Source organism: Patella vulgata, chromosome 6 (assembly GCF_932274485.2).
Source record: "Patella vulgata chromosome 6, xgPatVulg1.2, whole genome shotgun sequence".
Classification (NCBI taxonomy): Eukaryota; Metazoa; Mollusca; class Gastropoda; family Patellidae; genus Patella; species Patella vulgata.
In genome coordinates this window covers 6744459-6770153 of record NC_065884.2, presented here as the reverse complement: position 1 = coordinate 6770153, position 25695 = coordinate 6744459, and the positions used below count along the sequence as shown (strand labels likewise).

The following is a 25695-nucleotide window of genomic DNA, read 5'->3' as shown; positions in this document are numbered from 1 at the left end:
GGTACAAACGACGACAGTTATCATTAGAGACTAAAAGAAGAACTCTGACAGGAATATTACGCAGCCTAGAAAACTGTTTTACTACCAACATTATGTAGTAGGGTGGTATATTCTCTTTAAGTATTTGGTGTGATATTCTCTTTAAGTATTTTATCCAGTTCTATTGTCCTGTATATCCAGTAAGTTTTGTTTTTCCAGTTGGTATAATTAGTTTAGTTTATAGTTTAAACATGTTATTTTAACATGGTGAGTAGTATTCTGTTACTTAGATACTGTCCTAACATCATGTTTCACCTTTAGTCACTTTTTCTTAGATCTCCATCTTGAAGGCAACAATTTCTTTCCACAGCACTGCATTTACTAATTCGGGTAGGTTTATATTTGTTTAACTTGACTTGACAATATAATACAAGACAATTCCTTTCTAATTTAAATACTGTTTTATTCTCATATAAGTTATAAATAAAATAATACATGTATAATCAATCTAAAGAAGTAAACACTTATATTTTAAAATGTATGTCTAATTTGGTGTTTGTTTTATCTTTTAGTGTTTCTCTCTTTTGTACCTGTATATGGTTTCCTTATACATTATTAGTTCTAATTCTTCATTTCTTAAGAGCACCTTTATCAGGGTATGTTTATAGTTAGTTTCTCATTTTGTTATGTTATTTATGTATAATAGTTCTAAATGCTCCATTATTATTACCTGTAATAGGCAATGTATCTCTCTATATTATATGATTAGTTATTAGAAGCTATTTCTAAGCTACATCCTTTTTTATATATATTTATTCTTATTTGCTAATTTAGTTATTTTGTCATTTCAGTGCTCTTCTTCTTGTCTTCTACTTGTTCTTCTTTCTGTAAATAATTGGCTGTTTTGTTCCTGTGTATTGTAAATAAACTGTATAGCTGTGTTCCTGTCTTTGTCTCTTTTCGTTCAACCCGCGACCTGGAAAGGGGATAGTCCGTTGTCCATCGATCCTGCTACAAAATGGCGCCCAACGTGATTTAAAGAGACATTGTTCCAGTTTTGTGCTTTGTGATCTGTGTTTTGTGTTTGTGTATTTATTGGATTTTATTTCGCGGGAATCAGCGCTGTAATCTGTAAGTTATTTCATTTTATACTTGGCCAAGTCATTAATATTTGTGGGGGTTAATATTTTTTTTTTTTTTTTTGATGTGACTTTAGAAATGGTTGTTATAATATTATAAGTTCTATTTATTGGCATTAACTGTGTGTGTTTGTGTGTGTGTGTGTATTTGAGGACGCTTGAATACACAATATTATCCAAAAGTTTTCTTATAATATTATAACATACTTATTTATTGCTAGTTATCATATATATAATTAAGTGTATGCCTTTTACAGGTGACATATTTACATTGAACGCAATCATAATATAAGTAATTTACATATTTACTTGGATAAGTTATTTACATAGTAGTACAAATAATTTATTTTGTTTGGCCGTTGTAATTAAATAAGTTTTCTCTTTAGTGTAAGGGTATTGTGACATTGACCTACTGACATTGACACAGTGACCTTATGACAGGACCGCCATTTTATTTGTTTACATTTCCCTTTGTTCTATAAATTAACAATTTCTACACATACACTTGCATGTAACATCTCTCCATTTCTATACTTCTATTTTCATAAATTACTTTACATTTGGTAGGTGCATATGTTTATATATATGCATTTGGTTTACAATATTCGTACTTTGAATTGAATTATAAATTGTGGTATCTGTAGTTGGTATTTAGATTTGATTTATCTTAATCAGATCAGGTTTAATTTTTTTTTTTTTTTTTTTGGACTTGTGATTTTCGTCAGAGTGTGTTTTATATTATAGATTTCTTGTGTTGTTTGACTTGTCTTCTGGACTTGATTATTATTATTTTTTGACATAGCTTCAACTGAATTAGTATTGATTAGGATATTAGTATTTCAGTTTAGGTACTTAGACTTATTTGAAATAGCTTAGTTGATGTCTGATTGATCCTGGACTTGTATAGTTTGTTGATAGTGATAGCTCTTTATGGTTTGTTTAATATTTAAAATTTGAATTAGATGTTTTGTTATTTGAAAGTTTCGATTTCTAGTTGTATAATTTGGGGATTTTTTTTGTATTCAACTTATTTCAATTTTCCATCTTGTAAACATGGCTCAATCCCAGGATGCAAATTTAACTAGAGCAGTTATTGATGAAATTAAAGGTATTATGTCAACTTTGAATCTGGAATATCAACATGAAATTTGTCATGATGTTCTTGGTCATGATCCATCTGTAAGGCCCAATCATTCGTCGCCAGTTACTACTTCAGCTCCATCACACACTTACATTCCTGGTAATTATACTTTCACTCCACGGCCGATCCTTCAACCTAATTTTACCCCTTCTACTGTCACTAATGTTGTTTCACATGGTATTCCTCCGTCATTTCAAACAACTTCCACTATTCATCAGTCAAACCCTTATAGGCAGTCTGTTTATTCAAATCCACCATGGCGTTATTCATCATATTCTCCAACATATTTGACATCTGCTTTTTCGACACCTAGATTATCTACTTTTTCTGGGGATGGTAATAGGGGTGATGTGTCATATAACCAGTGGCGATTAGAGATTCTTGGTTTGCAGCAAGAAGGTACACATTCTACACCTGTAATTATTAATACTGTTCGTAGGGCATCCAGGGGTACTGCAGCGGATTTTCTTGTTGGTTTAAATCCACAATCTTTGGAGGAATTGTTTAGTCACCTTGATCCGTTATTTGGCGATATTCTATCTTCGGAAGTCCTACTTAATAAGCTACACACTTCTAAACAGACTGATTCTGAATCGATTTCATCTTGGGCATGTAGAGTTCAACATATTGTAATAAAGTTAATTTCATCAGGTATTTTAACTGAGTCTTCCTCTGATAAAATTCTTAAAGATAAATTTTGGCATGGACTTCATAATTCATTAGTCAGGAGCAACACACAGCATATTCTCGATTCTGGTGTTTCATTTTCGGAATTAATGACAGCGGTAAGAAAATCTGAAGAAGAATTAAATTTAGTTTCATGTTTTCCAGAGAGTTCAAGTCATCCTTCAGTTATACCTCCAAGTCCTGTAAATTCTTCTGATAATTTCCAGAGAGCAGTTTTACAGCAGATTTCATGTCTTTCAGATCAAATTAAAAATATCAGCTTTAGAATAAATGATATGGAACGAATGTCGATGCCTCGTTCAAGATCTTATCCACCTAGAAATCCTCAAGCGCAAGATTTTTCAGTTCCTCCGCCCACACCTTCGTTAAACCCAGCTTTTCGTCCTCCGCCACGTTTTACAACTTCAAATCCACCTCGTATTAGTCCCATTTGTTTTAAATGCCAACAGCCTGGACACAGACAAGGTGATAGAATCTGCCCTTTAAACTATCAGGGACTTGTTCCACGAGGCGGTCGATGAGTCCTGATGTTTTCTCCCAGAAAGATAATGCCTCAAATTTTATTTCTAATTTAGTTGGAAGTTCAAATGTTGCTGATATTTTAGTTAATAATATTTTATGTCCTTCATTATTGGATTCTGGTTCTATGATTTCTACTTTGTCAGAAGATTTTCATCATAAATATTTATCAGAATTTCATATTTATCCTTTGAATGATTTGTTAGATGTTCGTGCTGCAGGTGGTGTTCCGGTTTCATATCTTGGATATATTTCAGTTCCAGTTCGTATTCCAGATACTTCAGAAGATTTGCAAGCCTTAGTTTTAATTGTTCCTTCATGTTCTTTCAATTCAAAGGTTCCATTTTTAATTGGTACAAATATTTTATCTAGGTTGTGTAATGTTCAGACTAAATCTACTGTGTGGAATTCTACGTTTTCAGTTTTATGTGATACGATTAATGCTAGTAATGTTCCTCAATTTTTAAAAAATACTTCTAAGCCTGTAACTGTTCCAGCAAATTCTTCTATGGTTGTTGTTGGTAGCTGTAATTTATCTAAACTTCTACCTGGTAAACATTATTTGGCGTTAGACTACAATTCAATTCCTGGTTTCCTTCATGTAGTTCCTGGGATTGTAAAACCTTCTTCTAATATCCATATAAATATCACTAATTCTTCAAGTAAGCCGATTACTATTTCTCGTAATAGTGTTCTTTGTCAACTTCAACAAGTAAATATTGTCAATGATTCTCCTTTTTCTAGTTCACATGATTCCCCTTCTAAACCTTTCGAAGATTTATTCAATTTTAATTCAGTTAATTCTAAATGTGCTCCGGGTGAAACACAGCAACTTAAAGACCTTCTCAATGAATTCAAAGATATTTTCAGCATGTCTGACACTGATTTTGGCAGAACTGATATTATGAAACATAAAATTAAACTAACTGATTATACCCCATTTAGGCAACGGCATCGTAGAATACCTCCTTCCATGTTTCAAGAAGTTAAAGACCATATTAATGATATGATTAAGGCTGATGTCATTCGTCCTTCTAACAGTCCATTTGCTTCTCCTGTTGTACTTGTACGGAAAAAAGATGGTTCGTTACGATTCTGCGTAGATTATAGAAAGCTCAATTCAAAAACTGTTCGTGATTCTTATGCTCTTCCTCGCATAGACGAGATTTTAGATTCATTAAATGGCTCAAAATATTTTTCATCTTTAGACTTAAAAAGTGGATATTGGCAGATTGAGATGGCAGAAGAAGATAAATGTAAAACAGCTTTCACTACAGGTAGCCTTGGCTTTTGGGAGTTCAATTCTATGCCATTCGGATTAACCAACGCACCTAGTTCTTTTCAGCGTTGTTTAGAGCGATGTATGTCAGATATTCATTTATTTCATTGTTTAATTTATATTGACGATATCATTGTATTTTCTAAAACATTTGATGAACACATTTTTCGTCTTCGTTCAGTATTCTCCAGGCTAAGGAAGCACAATCTTAAGTTAAAACCTTCAAAATGTGAATTTCTGCAGTCATCATTGAAATATTTAGGGCATATAATTTCTGAAGATGGTATTAAAGCTGACCCTGATAAAATTTCTACTCTTACAAGCTGGCCTATTCCTACATCTGTTTCAAAAGTACGCAGTTTTCTTGGATTTTGTGGATATTTCAGACGCTTCATCAAGGATTATGCTAAGATTGCTCGACCTTTAACTGATCTTCTTGTTGGCGATTCACCTAAAAAACAAAAAAGATCTAATTGTAATTCATTTCATTGGAGTGCAGAACAACAACAGGCTTTTGATAATCTCATTTCTCATTTAACTTCTTCTCCTATCTTAGCTTTCGCTGATTTTACTCAACCTTTCATATTAGAAACAGATGCTAGTTCTCATGGTTTAGGTGCTATTTTATATCAAATTCAGGAAGGAAAACAAAGAGTAATTGCATATGCCAGCCGGAGTATTACAAAAAGTGAAAAGAATTATCCAGCACATAAACTTGAATTCCTAGCTTTGAAATGGGCAGTCACACAAAAATTTCAAGATTATCTTTATGGCAACAAATTCACTGTTAAAACAGACAATAATCCACTTACATATGTTCTTTCTTCCGCAAAACTTGATGCTACAGGTCATAGATGGTTAGCTGATCTTTCTGCATTTGATTTTTCTTTAGAATACTTGCCTGGATCTCGTAATGTTGCTGCAGACGCTTTATCAAGACTTCCCGTTTCATGTGTAGATAATTCTGTGGTATCTGCTATAACTAATTTCACCGACGTTGAGCATAGTAAAATTGAAACTTTTTCTTTTAACCAAGATGTAATTGATTGTTTTATGTCTCCTATTATTGGAATTCCTACAGAATATACTAAATTAATTGACAATTCTAAGATTTTAAAAGCTCAACAAGACTGTTTGGGAATACGGAATATCATTCATTTTGTGAAAACTGGTTGTAAGCCGTCTGATACATTTCTGTTTTATATTGATAAAGACTCACAAGTTATATTACGTCATTGGGATAATTTAATTGTAAAAGATGATATTTTATATAGGAAATACTTACCTTCACCTTCATCTGATACTGTGTTTCAAATTGTTTTACCTGTTTCTCTTCGGCAACTTGTTTTATCATTACTTCATGACAAGATGGGTCACATGGGTCGTGATCGCACATTGGACTTGGTCAAATCACGCTTCTTCTGGCCTTCAATGTCGAAGTATGTAGAGCAGTATGTCAGATCCTGCGACAGATGTATTCGCCGAAAGTCTCCTCAGCAGAATATTAGAGCGCCTTTAGTCAGTATTCAAACTTCAGAACCATTACAGCTTGTTTGTACAGATGTTTTGAGTTTAGAACCTTCTAAGGGTGGTATTGAAAACATTTTAATTATTACTGACCACTTCACAAAATTTGCTGTTGCTGTTCCAACTAAAAACCAGACTGCTAAAACCACCGCCAGAGCATTAATTCATAATTTCTTCCTACCATATGGAATTCCTGCAAAACTTCATTCTGATCAAGGTCGAAATTTTGAGTCCAATATAATCAAAGAAGTCTGCACTATTTTAGGTATACACAAATCACGTACTACTCCATATCATCCGATGGGAAACGGTTTATGTGAACGCTTCAACAGAACACTTTTAGATATGCTAGGTACTCTTACTGAAGAACAGAAAGGTAGATGGAAAGATCACGTTCCTTATTTAGTTTTTATTTATAATTCTACTAGACATGAATCAACTTCTTTTTCACCTTTTTATTTGATGTTTGGTAGAAATCCTAAGTTACTTGTTGATATAATTTTTGGAGATACTTCTGCTACGGATGTACGTAGTTCTTATACACAGTTTGCTTCTGAACTTCGAGATAAATTTAAAGCCGTGAACAATATTGCTACAGAAAATATTCAGAAAGCGCAGCAGAAGCAGAAACTTTATTACGATGTGAAAACTCGAGGTGCTAATCTACATGTTGGTGATGTTGTGTTAGTTCGTAATGTACAGATCAGAGGTAAAAATAAACTTGCAGATAAATGGGAGAATGATTGTTATACAGTTATTTCACAACCAGATGTTAAAATTCCAGTATTTGTAGTTCAGAAGGCTGACACTTCATTAAGACGTACTCTACACAGAAATCTTCTACTTCCGATAAGTTCTTCTGGTCGACCTATTCCTGCCCCACGATTAAATGTTCCACTTCCACGTGTTCGTTCTTCACCTGATGTTAGTATTCCTGATTTTCCCATTTCTCAACCTCACACGATTGATAACGATAATAATTCAAATGTTAATATTTCATCCAATTCTTCTGTTAGTGTTACCAACGTGTTACCTGATATTTCTGTTCCGGATATTATTATTCCTCATATTACTGTTCCAGATATTCCTGATATGACCGTTCCTAATATTACTGTTACTGATAATTCTGATGATTCAATTTCTCCACCTGATCCTGATATTTCCTCTGATGATATTTCACAACCAGTTCTAGCTCCTAAACGACAACGTAAACCACCTACTTGGATGAAATCTGATGCTTGGGTTTTAGAGAATACTGTTTGGCTTTGATTTATATTAGTTGTATCTACTGGTATTTTAATAACGATTTTTTTTTTTTTTTTTTCATTTTTGCATTATTAGTTAGATTATAAATTCCATTATCAGTTGCTTACAGTTTTACTTGATGACGACTTGGTTTTGTTTATGGATTATGGTTTGGGTATGTGGATTGGTTCATTATTTTTGTATTATATATGTATATTGTTGTTTTTATTATGGTGTGCTGTAGACTGTTTAGGGTTGTTCGTGTCGGGACGCCACTTCTTGTGCTGGGGGGATAGTGTAGTAGGGTGGTATATTCTCTTTAAGTATTTGGTGTGATATTCTCTTTAAGTATTTTATCCAGTTCTATTGTCCTGTATATCCAGTAAGTTTTGTTTTTCCAGTTGGTATAATTAGTTTAGTTTATAGTTTAAACATGTTATTTTAACATGGTGAGTAGTATTCTGTTACTTAGATACTGTCCTAACATCATGTTTCACCTTTAGTCACTTTTTCTTAGATCTCCATCTTGAAGGCAACAATTTCTTTCCACAGCACTGCATTTACTAATTCGGGTAGGTTTATATTTGTTTAACTTGACTTGACAATATAATACAAGACAATTCCTTTCTAATTTAAATACTGTTTTATTCTCATATAAGTTATAAATAAAATAATACATGTATAATCAATCTAAAGAAGTAAACACTTATATTTTAAAATGTATGTCTAATTTGGTGTTTTATCTTTTAGTGTTTCTCTCTTTTGTACCTGTATATGGTTTCCTTATACATTATTAGTTCTAATTCTTCATTTCTTAAGAGCACCTTTATCAGGGTATGTTTATAGTTAGTTTCTCATTTTGTTATGTTATTTATGTATAATAGTTCTAAATGCTCCATTATTATTACCTGTAATAGGCAATGTATCTCTCTATATTATATGATTAGTTATTAGAAGCTATTTCTAAGCTACATCCTTTTTTATATATATTTATTCTTATTTGCTAATTTAGTTATTTTGTCATTTCAGTGCTCTTCTTCTTGTCTTCTACTTGTTCTTCTTTCTGTAAATAATTGGCTGTTTTGTTCCTGTGTATTGTAAATAAACTGTATAGCTGTGTTCCTGTCTTTGTCTCTTTTCGTTCAACCCGCGACCTGGAAAGGGGATAGTCCGTTGTCCATCGATCCTGCTACAATTACACTCCACGGTGACTTGCCAATGTACGGAGAATCTGACTCAAATACTATGGAGGACAATTTAATGTCTGTCACGTTAAGGCTTCTATACAGTGTTGTAGAATTGCCCAGTCTACCTTATGTCTATAATAGACTGGGCCAGGTTTAATAGTGGGCTGGTCCAATGCATGTGCATTGAATAAGAGATAAAAGGCCAGTTTGATATTCACATGTCCTCTCTCACTTTTCTATATCCTGTTGTGATTTGAATGATGCAACCCAGCTGTGTTGGACAAGAATTGTTGTGGTGATTTAGAAGACAGACATAAGACAGAAATCAGAAGTTGACTTAGATTGATCAGACCATTGGTTGATAAGTACCCTTTTATCTATACTCAGATATACTGAAGATAGACTTAGCTGTACAGGGAAAACACCCCTTGACCCATCAAGCCTTACCAATACTTGGCCATCACCGGTGAGGTCAATAGATGGGCCTAAACCCAATCTAGAGGCAGATAGATACCCAATTTTACTATAAATGGCGCTGTCGACTTTTGAACTTTTGTGGGTAAGGTGTTAGTGGGAGTTAGTTTAAAAATCCCGTTTCCCCTGGATTGAGTGGATATAATTCACCTAATGGCCCATGGTAAATTATAAAAAGTAGTATTGATTGTAATTTCGTATCTGATATATTTATTAGGGTAATTGTAGTTCATATTGCAATTGGGCAAACCCATATATTATATATTATTTAAATTGTTGACATAGTATACTCGAAAGCGCGGGAAAGTACTAGCCGTCACCTTGGTAACGCATGCTTTCTGAGTGCTTGGGGTTAGCTCTAGCCACATCAGTAGTATTAGTTTAGTGATATAGGATTAGGAAATTCAACAAGTAATTTAGATTACCTCACTGGGGTTTATAATATTTCTCTCACTTTTATTAATAATCTGCAAGGATATTAATTGGTACTTAGTGATATTTATTGGTACTTAGTGATATTTATTGGTCTAGGTTTACGTTAGGTGGAAAAGATAATTAACTCAGGAATTTCCCGATAGGCATTTTAGCCGGAAGTAAACAACCAAAATGGCCGACTTTTGAGAAAATAGTCAAACTTTTGGGAAGGTTTTTAGATTAAGTTTAATTCTTGACTTGATTAAGTTGAATTATATTCTTAGATTACTTTTATAGTAAAGCCCCTATATCTTAGGTTATCTGAAAGGGTTATGTGTTAGATTTTTGTTGCATATAAAATTAGTTTACTGAAATCAACAATAATCATATCATGGCAGAAAAATTAGATTTTAGTACCGAGTCTAAATGGCATGTTAAATCGGAACCCTATGATTATAGGGAAGCTTTTCTGGAGGAGGCAGAGGTAGTTTTAGAGGATCCCCGGTCATGCATGCAACCCCCTTTGTACCCAAGTCAAGATGTAAGATGTAGGGAACCCCAACCTTACCCCAATACATTTGAAAGGGAGGGGAGGTTTTAAGACATGACAATAGATATCAACCAAGAGAGGATTCCTTTAACCCCTCAACGATTCCTCGTTCTTTAGTTTATAACGGGAAATCAGATGGAAGTTGGGATACTTTTAGTGATAAGTTTATCCGTTTTGCCCTGTCCCAGCCCTGGGGGTCTCATAGCTCTCGGTGTAAGGATTATCTATGTTATTGTTTGACGGATAAGGCAGCGGAATACTTTACAAGTATGACTCGAAGATTTCCTCGCATGAATTTTAAATCATCTTTAGAAATGATGCAAAAACGCTTAGGAGGTCAAACTATTCCGGAGGCTGCTCAAGTTGAGTTTCAGACCGCAACTCAAGGTCTTAATGAGTCGATAAGTGATTGGAGCGATCGTGTACAGCAGTTAGCATACCGAGCTTACTCTGGTTTGTCGTCGGATGATTTTATAGCTAGGCAATCGGTTTTGAAATTGGTTTCGGGATGTAATAACCCAGAAGCGGGCAGATTTGTCGCTAACTTGAGGTTAATTGACATCGAGGAAGCGGTTGAACGGTTGCAGTGGTTTACTCATGTCAACAGCGTAATTCCGTTAAAATCTACTTCAGATAGGAATAGGGGTAGTGGTTATCCCGGGGGAGATAGAGAGGTAGGATTTCTTAATGCACCCGAGATTGGAAATTGTCCCCGAACAGATAGGAATGATGACTATGATTCGGCTAAGTTTAATTCTCGCCAATCTCGATCCTCGCTCCCTCGACGAGTATATAAAGACCCGAGATCTTCTCATGTTAGTCGTACTTATTACTACCCTGAGTCAAGATCACCCAGTCCCTCTCAAGTAGGATTTAGGGAAATGCCTCAAGCAGATATGCAAACAGCAGTGGAATATAGTCCGGTATATCCCCATGTACGTAGGACTAGTCCTTCGCCTGTGCGCAATCAACTTAAACCTCCCAGTTTAAATGTTAAGGCCACCCCTGAAAAACCTAAAGAGGAGTCGGAAATAGGTCAGATGAAGAAGGAAATAACTCAACTTAAGGATATGATAGCCACTTTAATTTTGACTTTAAATAGGAGAAGGTCCTCCCCTTCACCTAATAGGACAAGTGTGACATGTTTCGGATGTGGACAGGTGGGACATTATAAGAGTGAATGTCATTTGCGACCTTCTAATTCGCAATTACCTCCCTCTGCAATGAAACAATTAAGCTTTAAAGACAGTGATAATTTAAACGATCAAGGGACGAGGCAGTAGGCCTTCCCTCGATCCCTGTTGAACAAGGCCCAAACCTGAAACAAGCACCCCTACCTGAACCTGTAGACAAATGTCATGTTGACATTGCCCCTATATCCAAGGTTGGGAGGAGTGATAGTGTTTCTAAGCCTGATGATGAAATTTCTGTTGCTAGGTTACCCTCTGTTATTGCATATAGAGTCCCTTTAACAATAGAAAATTTAGTTACTGAGTCGTTAATTGACACTGGTTCGGATTGTACTATAATATCGCCTGAGGTTTATGATCAGATTGAAATTAAGCCACCCAAAATTAGTGATATTACCATACATGCAGCAGCCGAAAATATGACATTTCCTGGATTCCTAATTGGCCCCGTTACTCTCCGAATAGGGTCTGTTACGTTCACAGATAATGTTTATGTAGCCCCAATAGCTGATACAGCCCTTCTGGGGTTAAATTTTCTTAGAAAATGGAAAGTTATTATTGACTTTTTACATGAGTGTTTACTAGTAGGTGATGAGACTATTCCCATAGTAACAGGACTAAGGCCTACGTGTAATACGGATAGTACTCCATATACTGCCCAGGTTATGGTCCCTACTAAAACTATTATTACGGCTAGGTCAGTCACTCGTCTACCTTGTAAAATGGATAGGACATTAAAAGATTATATGATAGAGCCTATAGAAAGTGAACAGTTACTTATCGGTCGTACTCTTCATTCGAATACTGATTATCCCACAGTATGTTTGATTAATGCGTCCGATAAGGACATTGTTTTAAAATCTAATGACATAATTGGACAAGCCTATGAGGTTGGAAAGGAATCAATATTTCCTATCCCCTTAGGAGATTCTTTTCCGGGGTCCCCCACCCTTGATCCTGTAGGTCCTTTCAAGGTAAATGAGGTATTAAATGAAGATGGTATTCAGGAGATATCTGAACATTTAGCTTCTTTATATGAACGATCAATTAAGCATTTGTCAAGCGTCCAAGCAAAGCAATTAGCTGAGTTATTGATTGAGTTTAGTGATGTTTTTGCTCAAACTGAATATGACTTAGGAAATTTCACTTCTATAGAACATGCCATTCACACAGAGGATGCCTTGCCCATTAAGGAACGGATGCGTAGGACACCTTTGTGTTTTGCCTCTGAGGAGGAAGCCCATTTAAAGAAAATGTCGAAAGCAGGTGTTATTGAACCTTCCACTTCGGATTGGGCGTCGGCCCCCTTATTAATACGCAAACCTGACGGAAATGTAAGATGGTGCATTGACTATCGAGCTCTTAATGCAGTTACGACTAAGGATGTATATCCTTTACCCATTATCGAAGAATGTTTAGATAGGCCTACCCTTGCAGGTAATCAATGGTTTTCAAAGTTAGATGCGAACTCCGCATATTGGCAGATTAAAGTCAAACCTGAAGATCAAAAGAAAACAACCTTTTTGACTAAATTTGGACTCTTCGAATTCAAATGTATGCCCTTTGGCCTTTCCAATAGTCCGTCCACGTATAGTCGCGCTGCAAATTTAGTTCTGCAAGGCCTGAATTGGAATATATCGTTGGCTTTTATTGATGATGTGCTGGTTATGGGGCAAAAATTTGAAGATCACATATTTAATCTTAGAACAGTTTTAACACGTTTCCGTCAGTACGGGTTAAAAATGAAACCTAAAAAGTGTGAATTATTCAGGCAAGATTTTTCGTACAATCAGGGGCCATAATTCGGGATTCAGGAAGTTACGCTCCAATATGTGCAAATATCGAAAGGAACCAAGATCTATAGTTGGGTTATAAACTTACATTTCAAATCAGATAAAAATTGTGACCTCTATAGGGTCTACAAGCTAAATACGCGATTTTGCGTACAATCAGGGGACATATTCTATGAAGTTACGGTCCGATACATGCCAATATCAAAAGGAACCGAGATCTTAGGTAGATAAACCTATATTTGAATTTTCCATTAAATCGGATAAAAATTGTGACCCGTATAGTGTCCACAAACAATTATGGATGGACGTCCGGCCGGACAGGGGTGACGACAATATAAGTCCACATAAAAATGTGGGCGTATAAAAACTGGTCTAGAAATTTACAGCTGGGTTGGCGAGTCCCTCCCTCAGCCACCGGACTACTACACATTATAATGTTGACCGTATACTAATTAATGACCTACGAAAGATGTACGTTACAAGTATTATTTGCTACTTTGGATTAAGGCATTATAAATTGATAGGGATTGTAGGCCCCCTTATGTGAAAAGTTATTTCATTTGTAAATGCTGCATCAAAGTATGAGGATATATTCATGTAGGCCTAAACAAATGAACATATTTCAAAGGTTTTATTATGCTAATCACTATCTGCTTCGGTCGTTCACATGCGTATTCTACAGTTTTAATTCACAGTTTTCTCCAAAACTTGCTTTAATTGTTAAAGAATTTGAAAGTAATGTCATAACAAACATCCGTAAAACGAATTTTCGCCTTGCCAGTCATAGCTAGAATGACCATAGGTATATGACGTAATCATAGAAATATATAAATAGACTAGAATGGCCGCCACGTGACCTATTTATATAGTTATATGGACGTGAATACCTTTAAGGTGTGACGAATGAATGACGTTATACCTTTAACGTGTATGGTGTAAATATTTGAAATAAATATCAACCTACCTTTCTCATCCAGTAGACGTGGTACAAGGGTTAATCAGCGAACTGGATGTATGAGATGTGTTGTTGACGTTTGGGAAAGTAGGACGAGGGGAAATGTGTAGGGAGTGAAGTGCTGTAAAGGGATAGTTAGATGTATTATGAATGGTTAGAGTGGCTGTGGTGTTACGGTGAAATACTATGCCGCCACCGTAACACCACAGCTTTATGATTTGTTAGACAGGAGTGATGTAATGGGTGTCAACAACTGGGTATGCTGGTACCGTCGCAACGTAGTCGTGAAATATATATTGTGGTGGGGGGGGGAGGGCGGAAACGGAAAAATATACAATGTTGACAATTCGTGCCAGGCATGAGGCTGCGCAGACCGAGCGGCAGCTCGATAGGGAGTGTGTGGGAGGGTCACCCTCATAAAAATTTTTTTTTTAAAATTTCAGTTTTCTGTAAGCAGTGAAAACACTATTTTGGCATTGTTTGCGGGGTTAAACCTAAAAATCACATTAATACACCTATTGCACGATATTGTGAAACTAGCTGACGAAGACACCTCGGGCGGCGATTGTTCGACTCGGGGCTGCTCTGTCAGTATCTAACAAACGCATTTAGTTCGCGTACAACTTTTAAAAACCGAATGTCAGTATGGTATTTCTCACATAATTGGTTATCGCAAAAACAGAGTAAACTGAAAGCGAGTAATCTCGACTCAAACCTATAGTCTATAGCCTACTTACTACACTCGTCACTAGGCTTCCTATATTATTGTTTGTGGACGGTTTACTACTCAGTGATAAGCCTGCGCCGCAAAAAGAGGTCTCGCCTTTTATTATTAGTATAATGACTTCCTCATGTGCGGCAGGTTAGTTTGCTTCTAAAAACACTGTTTTCCGTTCCAAAAAATACAAAAGTAATTTTCTACCAGATGACCATGGTTCTTTTCACCGAGACTAGATAATTTCTCTCGGTGTAAGGATATAGCTATGGATAAGTTCATACAAGGTCAATAAATCCGCGGTCACTTCGGGTCACACTGTTGAGAAAATAAACCGATGGGTTTGTTTAGTAGCAAATCGAGCGTGAATCAACTGAGTTTGTACTGAAAAATTTTTGAGTGATATGTATGAACTGTCTTCACACATTCGGTTTATAATTAGCGATACACAGGTACAGTGGCAAGTGTTGTACTTCACAGACTGTTTACCTCCGAACTACCTCCGCACGAAATCCCCGATTTGGGTACTTGTTAAAAGAAAAAGAAATAGTACCTGTGCGCATGCCAGTAAAAAAAAACCTAAGAGTTCGCGCATAAAAATGCCCAAACGTACCAGGCGCCAGGTCATCAAGTGTTTTCTTTTTCAGAGCTTCTATCTTTTCTGTTCGTTTTATGTATTTTTCTTTTTCACGTATTCTATTTTTGATTTTTTTCATCTTCCGTTTGGAATATACATCTTTTGTTAGTTTCATTGTTTTGAATTGTTTCTTCAGGTTCTCTAATTCTTTAAGCAAGTCTTCTGGCTGATGCCTTGTCTTGTCTTGTTCTGTCATCAGATTGGTTTTATTTTTATCTGTATGATAAAATTATTTACAATTCAATACTATTACCAGTATGATATAATATAATACACAATTACACAAGACAAACCCACGGACAGGACACAATATACATAGACACATGAAATGAAATGAAATAGGTTTTTTCCATCCTAAAGTTCTGCTCCGACTGGGCTAATGAAGCTGGGCATACGCCATACACTGTGCTATGAGGGAAATCATGCCCGGGCAGCGGCGCTACGGCCTAATCTTATATCGAATTCCAACTGCGAAAGGATCTTTTAACTGCACGCCAATGTGTTCATGTGGACTCGGGTGGACTCGGTTTGACAGATGGAGAAAAAAAGGCAAGACCCCGAAGTCCACCTCACCGCGTTCGCTGGTTACGGACTTCAGAGAAATCGCCGATTGGACCCGCACCGTATCGCGCCCGACCGTGTCGCTTTTGAGACCCAAAAATGTCATTTTGATTGATTATTGGCCCTTTAGGTATTTTGACTTTATCATTACTGGTATTAATTAGGACTTTGTACATTGTACGTTTTACATATAATCAATTGCAAAGACATTTTAGCAGAGCATTTAAAGATATATTAGTTAAGAGTTTTATAAAGAGTTGGCCATTCTTGCTATAATAATTCAAAAATAGATGATAAAAAAAGAAAATGTTGATTCAGAGCTTGTCGTGTAAATAAAGGTCTAATTAATAATTTCTATAACATCTGAAGCCTAAATAAAGTCTAGCAATAGGCAGATTTAGCTCTTGCCTAATGTATGTTTAATAATGGCAGCGATACCCTTCCATACAGCGACTCTGAGATATGCCATTGGAGCTGGAATTGCTGAGGCTTGCCCTCAAATAGTTCCCCGCATACACTTTTAAATTACGCTCATTCCGCCAGCGGCGACCACGAAAGGGCCCTGTCGCGTTATTTTTTGTCACTACCTACCCGTGTCGGGATTTGGTAGGTTGAGCTCCTGCTACCCTCCTAGGAGGTGGTAGTCGTCGTTTCGCAGGCTCCCTATCCGGAATCAAATCCTGAATCCCCGTTACTCGCCAACATGAGTGATATGTATGAACTGTCTTCACACATTCGGTTTATAATTAGCGATACACAGGTACAGTGGCAAGTGTTGTACTTCACAGACTGTTTACCTCCGAACTACCTCCGCACGAAATCCCCGATTTGGGTACTTGTTAAAAGAAAAAGAAATAGTACCTGTGCGCATGCCAGTAAAAAAAAACCTAAGAGTTCGCGCATAAAAATGCCCAAACGTACCAGGCGCCAGGTCATCAAGTGTTTTCTTTTTCAGAGCTTCTATCTTTTCTGTTCGTTTTATGTATTTTTCTTTTTCACGTATTCTATTTTTGATTTTTTTCATCTTCCGTTTGGAATATACATCTTTTGTTAGTTTCATTGTTTTGAATTGTTTCTTCAGGTTCTCTAATTCTTTAAGCAAGTCTTCTGGCTGATGCCTTGTCTTGTCTTGTTCTGTCATCAGATTGGTTTTATTTTTATCTGTATGATAAAATTATTTACAATTCAATACTATTACCAGTATGATATAATATAATACACAATTACACAAGACAAACCCACGGACAGGACACAATATACATAGACACATGAAATGAAATGAAATAGGTTTTTTCCATCCTAAAGTTCTGCTCCGACTGGGCTAATGAAGCTGGGCATACGCCATACACTGTGCTATGAGGGAAATCATGCCCGGGCAGCGGCGCTACGGCCTAATCTTATATCGAATTCCAACTGCGAAAGGATCTTTTAACTGCACGCCAATGTGTTCATGTGGACTCGGGTGGACTCGGTTTGACAGATGGAGAAAAAAAGGCAAGACCCCGAAGTCCACCTCACCGCGTTCGCTGGTTACGGACTTCAGAGAAATCGCCGATTGGACCCGCACCGTATCGCGCCCGACCGTGTCGCTTTTGAGACCCAAAAATGTCATTTTGATTGATTATTGGCCCTTGAGGTATTTTGACTTTATCATTACTGGTATTAATTAGGACTTTGTACATTGTACGTTTTACATATAATCAATTGCAAAGACATTTTAGCAGAGCATTTAAAGATATATTAGTTAAGAGTTTTATAAAGAGTTGGCCATTCTTGCTATAATAATTCAAAAATAGATGATAAAAAAAGAAAATGTTGATTCAGAGCTTGTCGTGTAAATAAAGGTCTAATTAATAATTTCTATAACATCTGAAGCCTAAATAAAGTCTAGCAATAGGCAGATTTAGCTCTTGTATAATGTATGTTTAATAATGGCAGCGATACCCTTCCATACAGCGACTCTGAGATATGCCATTGGAGCTGGAATTGCTGAGGCTTGCCCTCAAATAGTTCCCCGCATACACTTTTAAATTACGCTCATTCCGCCAGCGGCGACCACGAAAGGGCCCTGTCGCGTTATTTTTTGTCACTACCTACCCGTGTCGGGATTTGGTAGGTTGAGCTCCTGCTACCCTCCTAGGAGGTGGTAGTCGTCGTTTCGCAGGCTCCCTATCCGGAATCAAATCCTGAATCCCCGTTACTCGCCAACACCGTAGTAGGCAGATCGTTCTGCCCCAACGGAAAGTTGTAGAGATCTTAATATCGATAGGTGTCATCCTGTGATGACCCAAGCTGATACTTCCCATCAAATTTGAAAGAATTCTATTAGAACCTATAGCGATCTCAGAAAAAGATGGTGTGAAGTTCATCGGGCAACTTCCTGTGGGACAGCTGCTGGTACTGGTCTACGTTACGCTGGATAATATTTCTATACCCTGTATGTTGGTGAAGGTGTTTCTGGCACATTAAATTAACCGAAATCTAATGTTTTTTGTTGATAATTCAACGACTTTGGCCAAATAATGTCTGTATTGACTATTCGTGGTATTAATGTTGGCAAATGTTGTTTGTTTCCGTCAACAACATGTCTACTACAAATTGGAACGTGATCAACGAGTACTTTTTGTTTCCAAGTTTTTTTCGTTTCCATGCCTTATTAATATCACCTTTTAAGTTCCGAATATATAAAAATTTAACACCTTGTGAACGCTAATAAGTTTTTTTCTTAATACGATTGACGAACTATTTAAATCTGTTTTTGTTTAGAAATAGAAATATTAGCCAACGTATTGCAGGCCTGTTCCACCACCTGTACCACTGGACGTTGCCCGGGTCAAGTGCGTGTGATGTCATCGTTATAGATTCTGTCGCGGTCAAGATTTTTTCGGAAAAGGGGGATAACTCGCAGAATGCTGAAAATCCTCTTATGAACCGGATGCCTAATTACAAGTTAACGTTTTCAAAGCATCGACCAATAGAATTGATTATCTCTGGTAAGCTTAAATTAAAAGTGGTCATCATCGACATTATTGACGATATTCACGTTATGTCATAAACTCCAAGAATTGTTGTGTTCTGAAAGTGGAACATACTGAGGAACAGACAGACACATGGTATTCTCCCTTCGGCCAACTATACCATATAAAAATATGTTTGAAAACAAAATGCCAGGAATACATACCTCTTGAGTGTTTAAAAAATCGCTCCTTAGCCTAAGCAGAAAGTTCTCACCATCGACCTTAATCAAGGTAATGATATAATGAATCTGTATTTGGAGTTTCATCGCTCTCACTTAATTATAACCAAAGCATCAACAAATCAGATAGATTATCTCTGCCTACCGTAAGCAGACCATGTTCATCATCGAACTACATCAAGTCATTCACCAAATGAACGCCTACACCAAGTTTGAACATATTAGCTCAATTAGAAGGAGAGTTATTGTGTTCCAAAGTCTCGGCCAATCAAATTGCTTATCGTTCTGCTTACCCTGAGCAGAAAATGCTCATTATCGAACTTGGTCAAAGGATGGATGTAATGAAAATATACACCAAGTGTCATCATTCTCACTTAATTGGACTTAAATTATCGTGTCCCAAAGCATTAACCAATAAAATTGCTTATCTCTGCTTACCCTAAGCAGAGCAAGGTCATCTTCGAACTCCATTAAGGCATTGGCCTAATAAACACCTACACCAAGTTTGAACTTTCTAGCCCAATTAGAAATCAAGTTATTGTGTCCCAAAAAGTGTGACGGACAGACGGACGGACGGACAGACAGACGGACGAACCCATTTTAATAGTCCCCTGCTTTCTTCGAAAGGCGGGGGACAGTTAATATCATAACAACAATAAAGTCATCGGTGGTGGTTTCAACCCAATTTAATTGTTTAAATGAATGAAATGGGGTTTAACGTCTACTCTTCTGCACTGACTAGGCTAACGAAGACGAACATACGCCATTCACTTTGCTATGACAAATTTTTTCACCGGGCAGCGACACTACCACCTGCTCTTATTTAGAATTCCAACTTTTAAGGGTTATTTTACGTGGACGCCAATATGTACACGGGACCTCGGGTTTTCGTCCATTCCGAACCACTAAACGTTGTTCCTTGTCAGGTCCTCTGTCTAATAATTTTTAAATAAATAAAACTGTTGACTTACCATCAAACTGTACTTGGTCACCAGCACTATAAAATAAACACAAAATAAACGGTCATAATTTCAAATAAAAGGCTAATATATCGATATTCTTTATTATAAATAAAGCGTAAAATCAATATTCTTTATTATAAATAGAAGGATAATATCAATATTCTTTATTTCAAATAAAAGGGTAATATTAAAGCGAGAATTTCAAATTTTCTAAGAAAGTCAAAACGTAATTATTTCTACGTCTTTTTCTCAATAGGTTGTCAACTCACAATTATACGATCATAGGTGTCATTCTCACACTTAAAACTCGTTTACACAGGAAATAATAACACAATTACCCCCCAATTACCTCCCTTGTTTTCTATTCTCCACCATGGAGTCGCTTTTTTCAAACGTTTGAAAATGAAGAGGAAAATGATATTTTTGCCAATTTCTCAGCTGGCAATAGTGAATTATAGGATTATTCTTTAACAAGGTAGGGCTGTTTATGGATACCATCTATTTTCAGGCTTTATTTTAATAAATTTTAAAAATATAACTTAAAAATTTGCAATTTCCGCTTTAATATTATTTCTTTTCATGTAAATAAGAAATATTCTTACCTTTCAGGTTGAAATGGCAGTGGTGACAGTGGTCTCTGTGGCATAAAATGAGAAACAGTATATTAGTACATGTATATCATTCTGAATCCATGACAACTCGAATCAAAGACCCGTCTGGCCAAAATAATAATCAATCGGATCAAAGACCCGTCTGACCAAAACAAAAAACAATCAGACCATTCTGGCTACTCGGACCAAAATGTTTTTGAAATAATTAACCTTCGGTTGAATAACACGAAAACACCAACCGACCAATTTTGCACACATTTCCAACTTGTTAAACTTATATATATGGTGGTCTGCTTTTAGCTTGCGTATCTGAAAGGGTCATTCCATGTCAAGTGGAACAAATTTCAGAAAGTTGGGAACATGACCCCCTCCAAAAATATTATAAAAACATATATGTTACAGTACATGGACTTAAGCTAACGAATCCAATATTATACCTCTCTCTAATTTTGTAATCTGAGACAGCTTTTTGTGTAGATTATGAATTTAGCATCACACTCATTGTCCAATGCATACTGTTCGCGCCACCAGGTGGCAAAATGTGCAACAAATGAACTATTCACTTTTATTTTCAGGGTTTCCACTTCCTCTGGCAAAGTCACTATTGGATACATAAACTACAAAATTGGCATAGTTTTTTTTAACTAGTCGGAGATTTGTTTATTCTCCGACCACGCGATCCCACGCAGATATTCATGGAATAGTTACTTACATTTATGTTCTGATTTGCTAGCCAATCTTCTAAACTGATGAAATCACCATCGGGTTTAGTTGTTAGCAGTTTATTGGTTCCGGGTAACTTTTGACAGTCATAGTCATCCTCCACTCCATTAAATACCACTTTAATGTCCCTTTCATCAGTAATAGACAGGTCAACTGAAGTTTCAATAATATAGTTTAACTCGCGGTCTTGTACTATAATCGCAGCCTCATAAAATATCGTATCACCAACAACCAGATCAACAACTGATGGTCCTTCTTTTATACCATCGGTGGACAAATCAGGAATATTGTAAATACACAAACCACTTGATGTACAATTTATAACACAGTTATTTTTGGATACAACAAGAGTCCGTTTTATAGTATTTATATGTAGCGTAAATTCAATATAATTGTGCTTATGAACGTTTTTGTCTTTTACCGCGAGGTACAATTTGTCGCCATTTTTAAATACATGGTATGCTTCTTTATTTAAGTCAAATGGATATGGCTCTTCAGTCGATGAATCTGAATCTGAATCCGGTCTTGTTCCAACATCTATCCATATCTTTTCACCATCAACTGTCTCAGAGAACACTGAAAAGGATGAATAGAACAGGTTTAGTTTTGAGTCAGCTGAATAAGTTTTCAAATAAACAATAAACAATAAAAAAAAATTCTCCTCTATAAAGTACTACCCACAAATTATAAACAGTAACCGCATTTGACCAAACAAAATGAAATTAGAAACAACCAAATAACCCCAAAAGCAAAGAAAAACCACATGATTTACAATAAATGTATGTGATTGGCTGTTTAATATACATAGGCAACCTCATCTAATATGTCCATTAATAACCTATTATATCATATAATAATCAAATAATGTCCCATTCTATCACATAATAATCGAATAATGACCCATTCAATCACTAATCAATAATAAATAATCACCAAGTCTATCATATAATAAATAAAAAATCACCCAGTCTATCATATAATCAATAAATAATCACCCAGTCTGTGACATAACCAGTCAAACAATCACCCATTTAATCATATAATTTAGTGGGAAGCCACGGTGGCTCGCTAACCTGTAGATCCCGTGTACGATCCCTGCGTTGACCGAGAAAGTTCATTGAGGTTGATCCATGTCAATGGTGTTGCAAAGAGGGTCTGGCAATGGACAACGCACAGTCGGATGGATGGGACGACACACCAAGGCCCCGTGTAAACATATGCGAGGACGTAAAAGATACCTTGACAGTTGGAATTCGATAAAGTAGGCCACAGAGCCGATGTCCGGGCAAATTTCCCTCATAGTACACTCTATGGTAGTCCATGAACCTGTTCATAAATTTCTGATTGCCATGAGAAATATGAGGAATTGATACATTGCTCTGTAAGTTGAATGATACTGTCTATTTTGAGGTTTGTGGATAGTTCTTGGTAAATAGATTCTATTTTCTGCCTTAGCACTTGTATTGCTTCATCCCGTGGTATATTCGTAAACAAATCAACAACATCATAACTAACTAACTGACCATTCACATTATTTTGTTTAAGTCTATGACAGAATTCTGATGAATCTTTGATGTAGGAACTAGCACTAGTAGCAATTGGTGATAACAGTTTAGAAATATACTGTGCTGTATTATAGTACACTGATCCACGAGAACATGTTAACAGTCTAATTTTGATAGGGTCTTTGTGGATTTTAACTTGTACTCTAAATTAACATCTGACATATTTTCTTTGTAAACGGTGTTCAGATCACGTGAGCTCAGCTTATTGACCAATCAAGTTGTTATCGAAGTGATCTGCACTCTGCAGTGATTCTGACTTCAATAAAAAAATCAAAACAAACTGACAAGGGAGACAACACACAAACGTATCTAGAAGAAATCTCAAGGTTCGTACACCGAAGTAGCCTGTTAGAAGACGAGTTATGACATAATAAGACTTTTGGCCGGCCGAAAAAAAATATTATGTCACATCATTGTGAATGTGAGAGTAAAGTAGCTAGAGTATTACCGCTGCCACTCCCCAGGCAAAATTTCCTTCATAGCAAACTGTATGGTGTATGCACGTCATCATTAGCCCAGTCGGAGCAGAACCGTGGGACTTTAAACCCCATTTCATTTCATTTCATATTTTTCTTACCAATACACAAAGTCTATTATTTGTGAAATTCATAGAAATTGACTGTATACTAAATAGGGACGAAAGATGCACCCTACACCCCTATGTAAAACGTTATTTCATTTGTAAATGCTGAATCAAAGTAGGAGTACTCTGTATTACGTGGGCTTGCTGAAAAGATATAAGACTATCTATGAAAGCCCCTTGCAGACGATGTTGCAAGTACTGAATGCTGGTCAAATAGAAGAAATTTTCTTCAGCCACCCTAAAAATGTCTTTCACAGCTGGCATGACGTCATCAATTAAATGACAACCGGCTATTTCCCTATTTCATTTTTGGAAATAGATGGAAGTTTGACGGGGTCAGATCTGGCCAAAAATGATCAGGATTTGCTTCAATGCGGCACAGGCTATCACGGGACATTGATAATCTGACACGTTTCTGATCCACAGTCAAGAGCTTTGGCACTCATCCTTTGTCATTCTTAACTCGTTGGCAATAATTTGCTCAACCCACGCATGAGAGATGCCCACAACAGTTGACAATTTCTCCAAAACTTACTATAAATGGTGACACTGTTAAAGAGCTTGAGAGTAATGTCACAATATACATACATCCACAAAAACAAATAGTGAAACATTGGCGTCTCGTTTCGCTCTGCAGTCATCATAATACCTTGTAAACTTATATAAACGAATACGATAATTTTCAAATATGTATACGTGGGTCTATGTCCAAAATGAATTCTCGCCTTGCTAGTCATAGCTAGAAAGACTATAGGTATATGATGTCATAACTTTAAAGTGTATGACGTAATATATTTGAAATAAATATCAACCTACCTTCCTCATCTAGGGTAAGAGTTTTAAAACATGCCTCCATGCTCTTCAACATTGGTTTGGAATCTACATCTTGTCTTGTTTTCTGTAGTGTCATCTGTTTCTCCGGGTTCTCTAATTCTTGCTCTGTAAGGTGGCGACCCATATGTAAGTCTTCAAGCTGATATTTTGTCTTGTCTTGTTCTGTCATCAGATCTGTTTTATGTTTATCTGCATGATAAAATTATTTACAATTCAGTAACGATAAAATACTATTACCTCCATGGTTACATACTATAATGCACAATACCACAACACAACCCCACAGATAGGACATAATATATATAGACAAATGAATAAAATGGAGTTTAACGTCCTACTGTTCTGCTCCAACAGGGCTAATAAAGACGGGCATACGGCCATATCTTATATATCAAATTCCAACCGCGTAGGATCTTTTATCTGCACGTCAATCTGTACAGAGATAGACAGAAAATGCGACCGGCCGAGAAATCGCCGTTTGGACCCGCAGCCTATTGCGCCCGACCGTGCCGTCTCCGAGATCCAACGACGAGCTGTTTAATTTCAGCAATATGGAAGGGTATGGCTGCTAACATTAAATGCTCTGCTAAAATGTCTTTATAACAATCGTACGAGCCAGTCTGTTGAGCCGTGTAACACTGGAATGTTTCGGGTCTATCGGGGAGCCGAGTAATGAATCTCCACACCGCCGACCGCCGCGAACTGTGAGCAGGTGCCGAGTATCCCAGGGCCGGCCTCTCTCCACCCAGTCTAATGGAAAGTTGCAGAAAGCTTAATATCGACTCATCCTATCATAACTCCAATTGATACTTCCCACCAAATTTGAAAGAAATCACGCGCACTTGATCTTGCCTGCTCTTATTTCGAATTCCATCTGTCAAATGTTATTTTACAGGCCATGTTTTATTTTGTTTCGGGTAACACTATTGTTATCTGTAGGCTAGAGTAGACTCTACCAAATTATTTACACTAGCCTACATTTGACCTCGCCCATTGTGCTATGTGGGCTATTATACCCAGACAGCGGTGCTATAGACTAAACTTATTTTGAATTCCAACTGCCAAGAGATCTTATATACGGAACCTCGGTTTGTCGTCCCATCCTAACAACTGCACGTTTCCCTTGTTTGACCCTCCGTTCTACACCACTGACCTCCGAGTTAGCGAGACAACTTCTTTCTCACTGAGACACCGTGTCTCTAATATATATACATAGACATTTCAAATGA

The 25695-nt window shown here is 36.5% G+C and overlaps 1 protein-coding gene and 1 long non-coding RNA gene across 4 annotated transcripts in view; one reads left to right on the top strand and one right to left on the bottom strand.

Moving 5' to 3' along the window:
- Positions 1–15641, bottom strand: part of LOC130010518 (uncharacterized) — a 30551-nt gene extending 14910 nt beyond the window's left edge. The window contains exon 1 of the mRNA XM_056101686.1: positions 15408–15641. Coding sequence (XP_055957661.1) covers positions 15408–15627 — 220 coding nt within the window. The 5' untranslated portion in view covers positions 15628–15641. The remainder of the gene's footprint in view (positions 1–15407) is intronic.
- Positions 97–8701, top strand: LOC126808587 (uncharacterized). Of its 3 annotated transcripts, XR_008788659.1 has the most exons (6): positions 97–369; positions 552–635; positions 831–1110; positions 8034–8088; positions 8267–8350; positions 8546–8701. It is a non-coding gene; the product is annotated as an uncharacterized LOC126808587 (long non-coding RNA). The 3 variants fall into 3 exon arrangements; XR_008788658.1 differs by lacking the exon at positions 8034–8088; XR_008788660.1 differs by lacking the exon at positions 8034–8088 and having other exon boundaries at positions 111–179.
- Positions 15642–25695: the final 10054 nt, after the last annotated feature.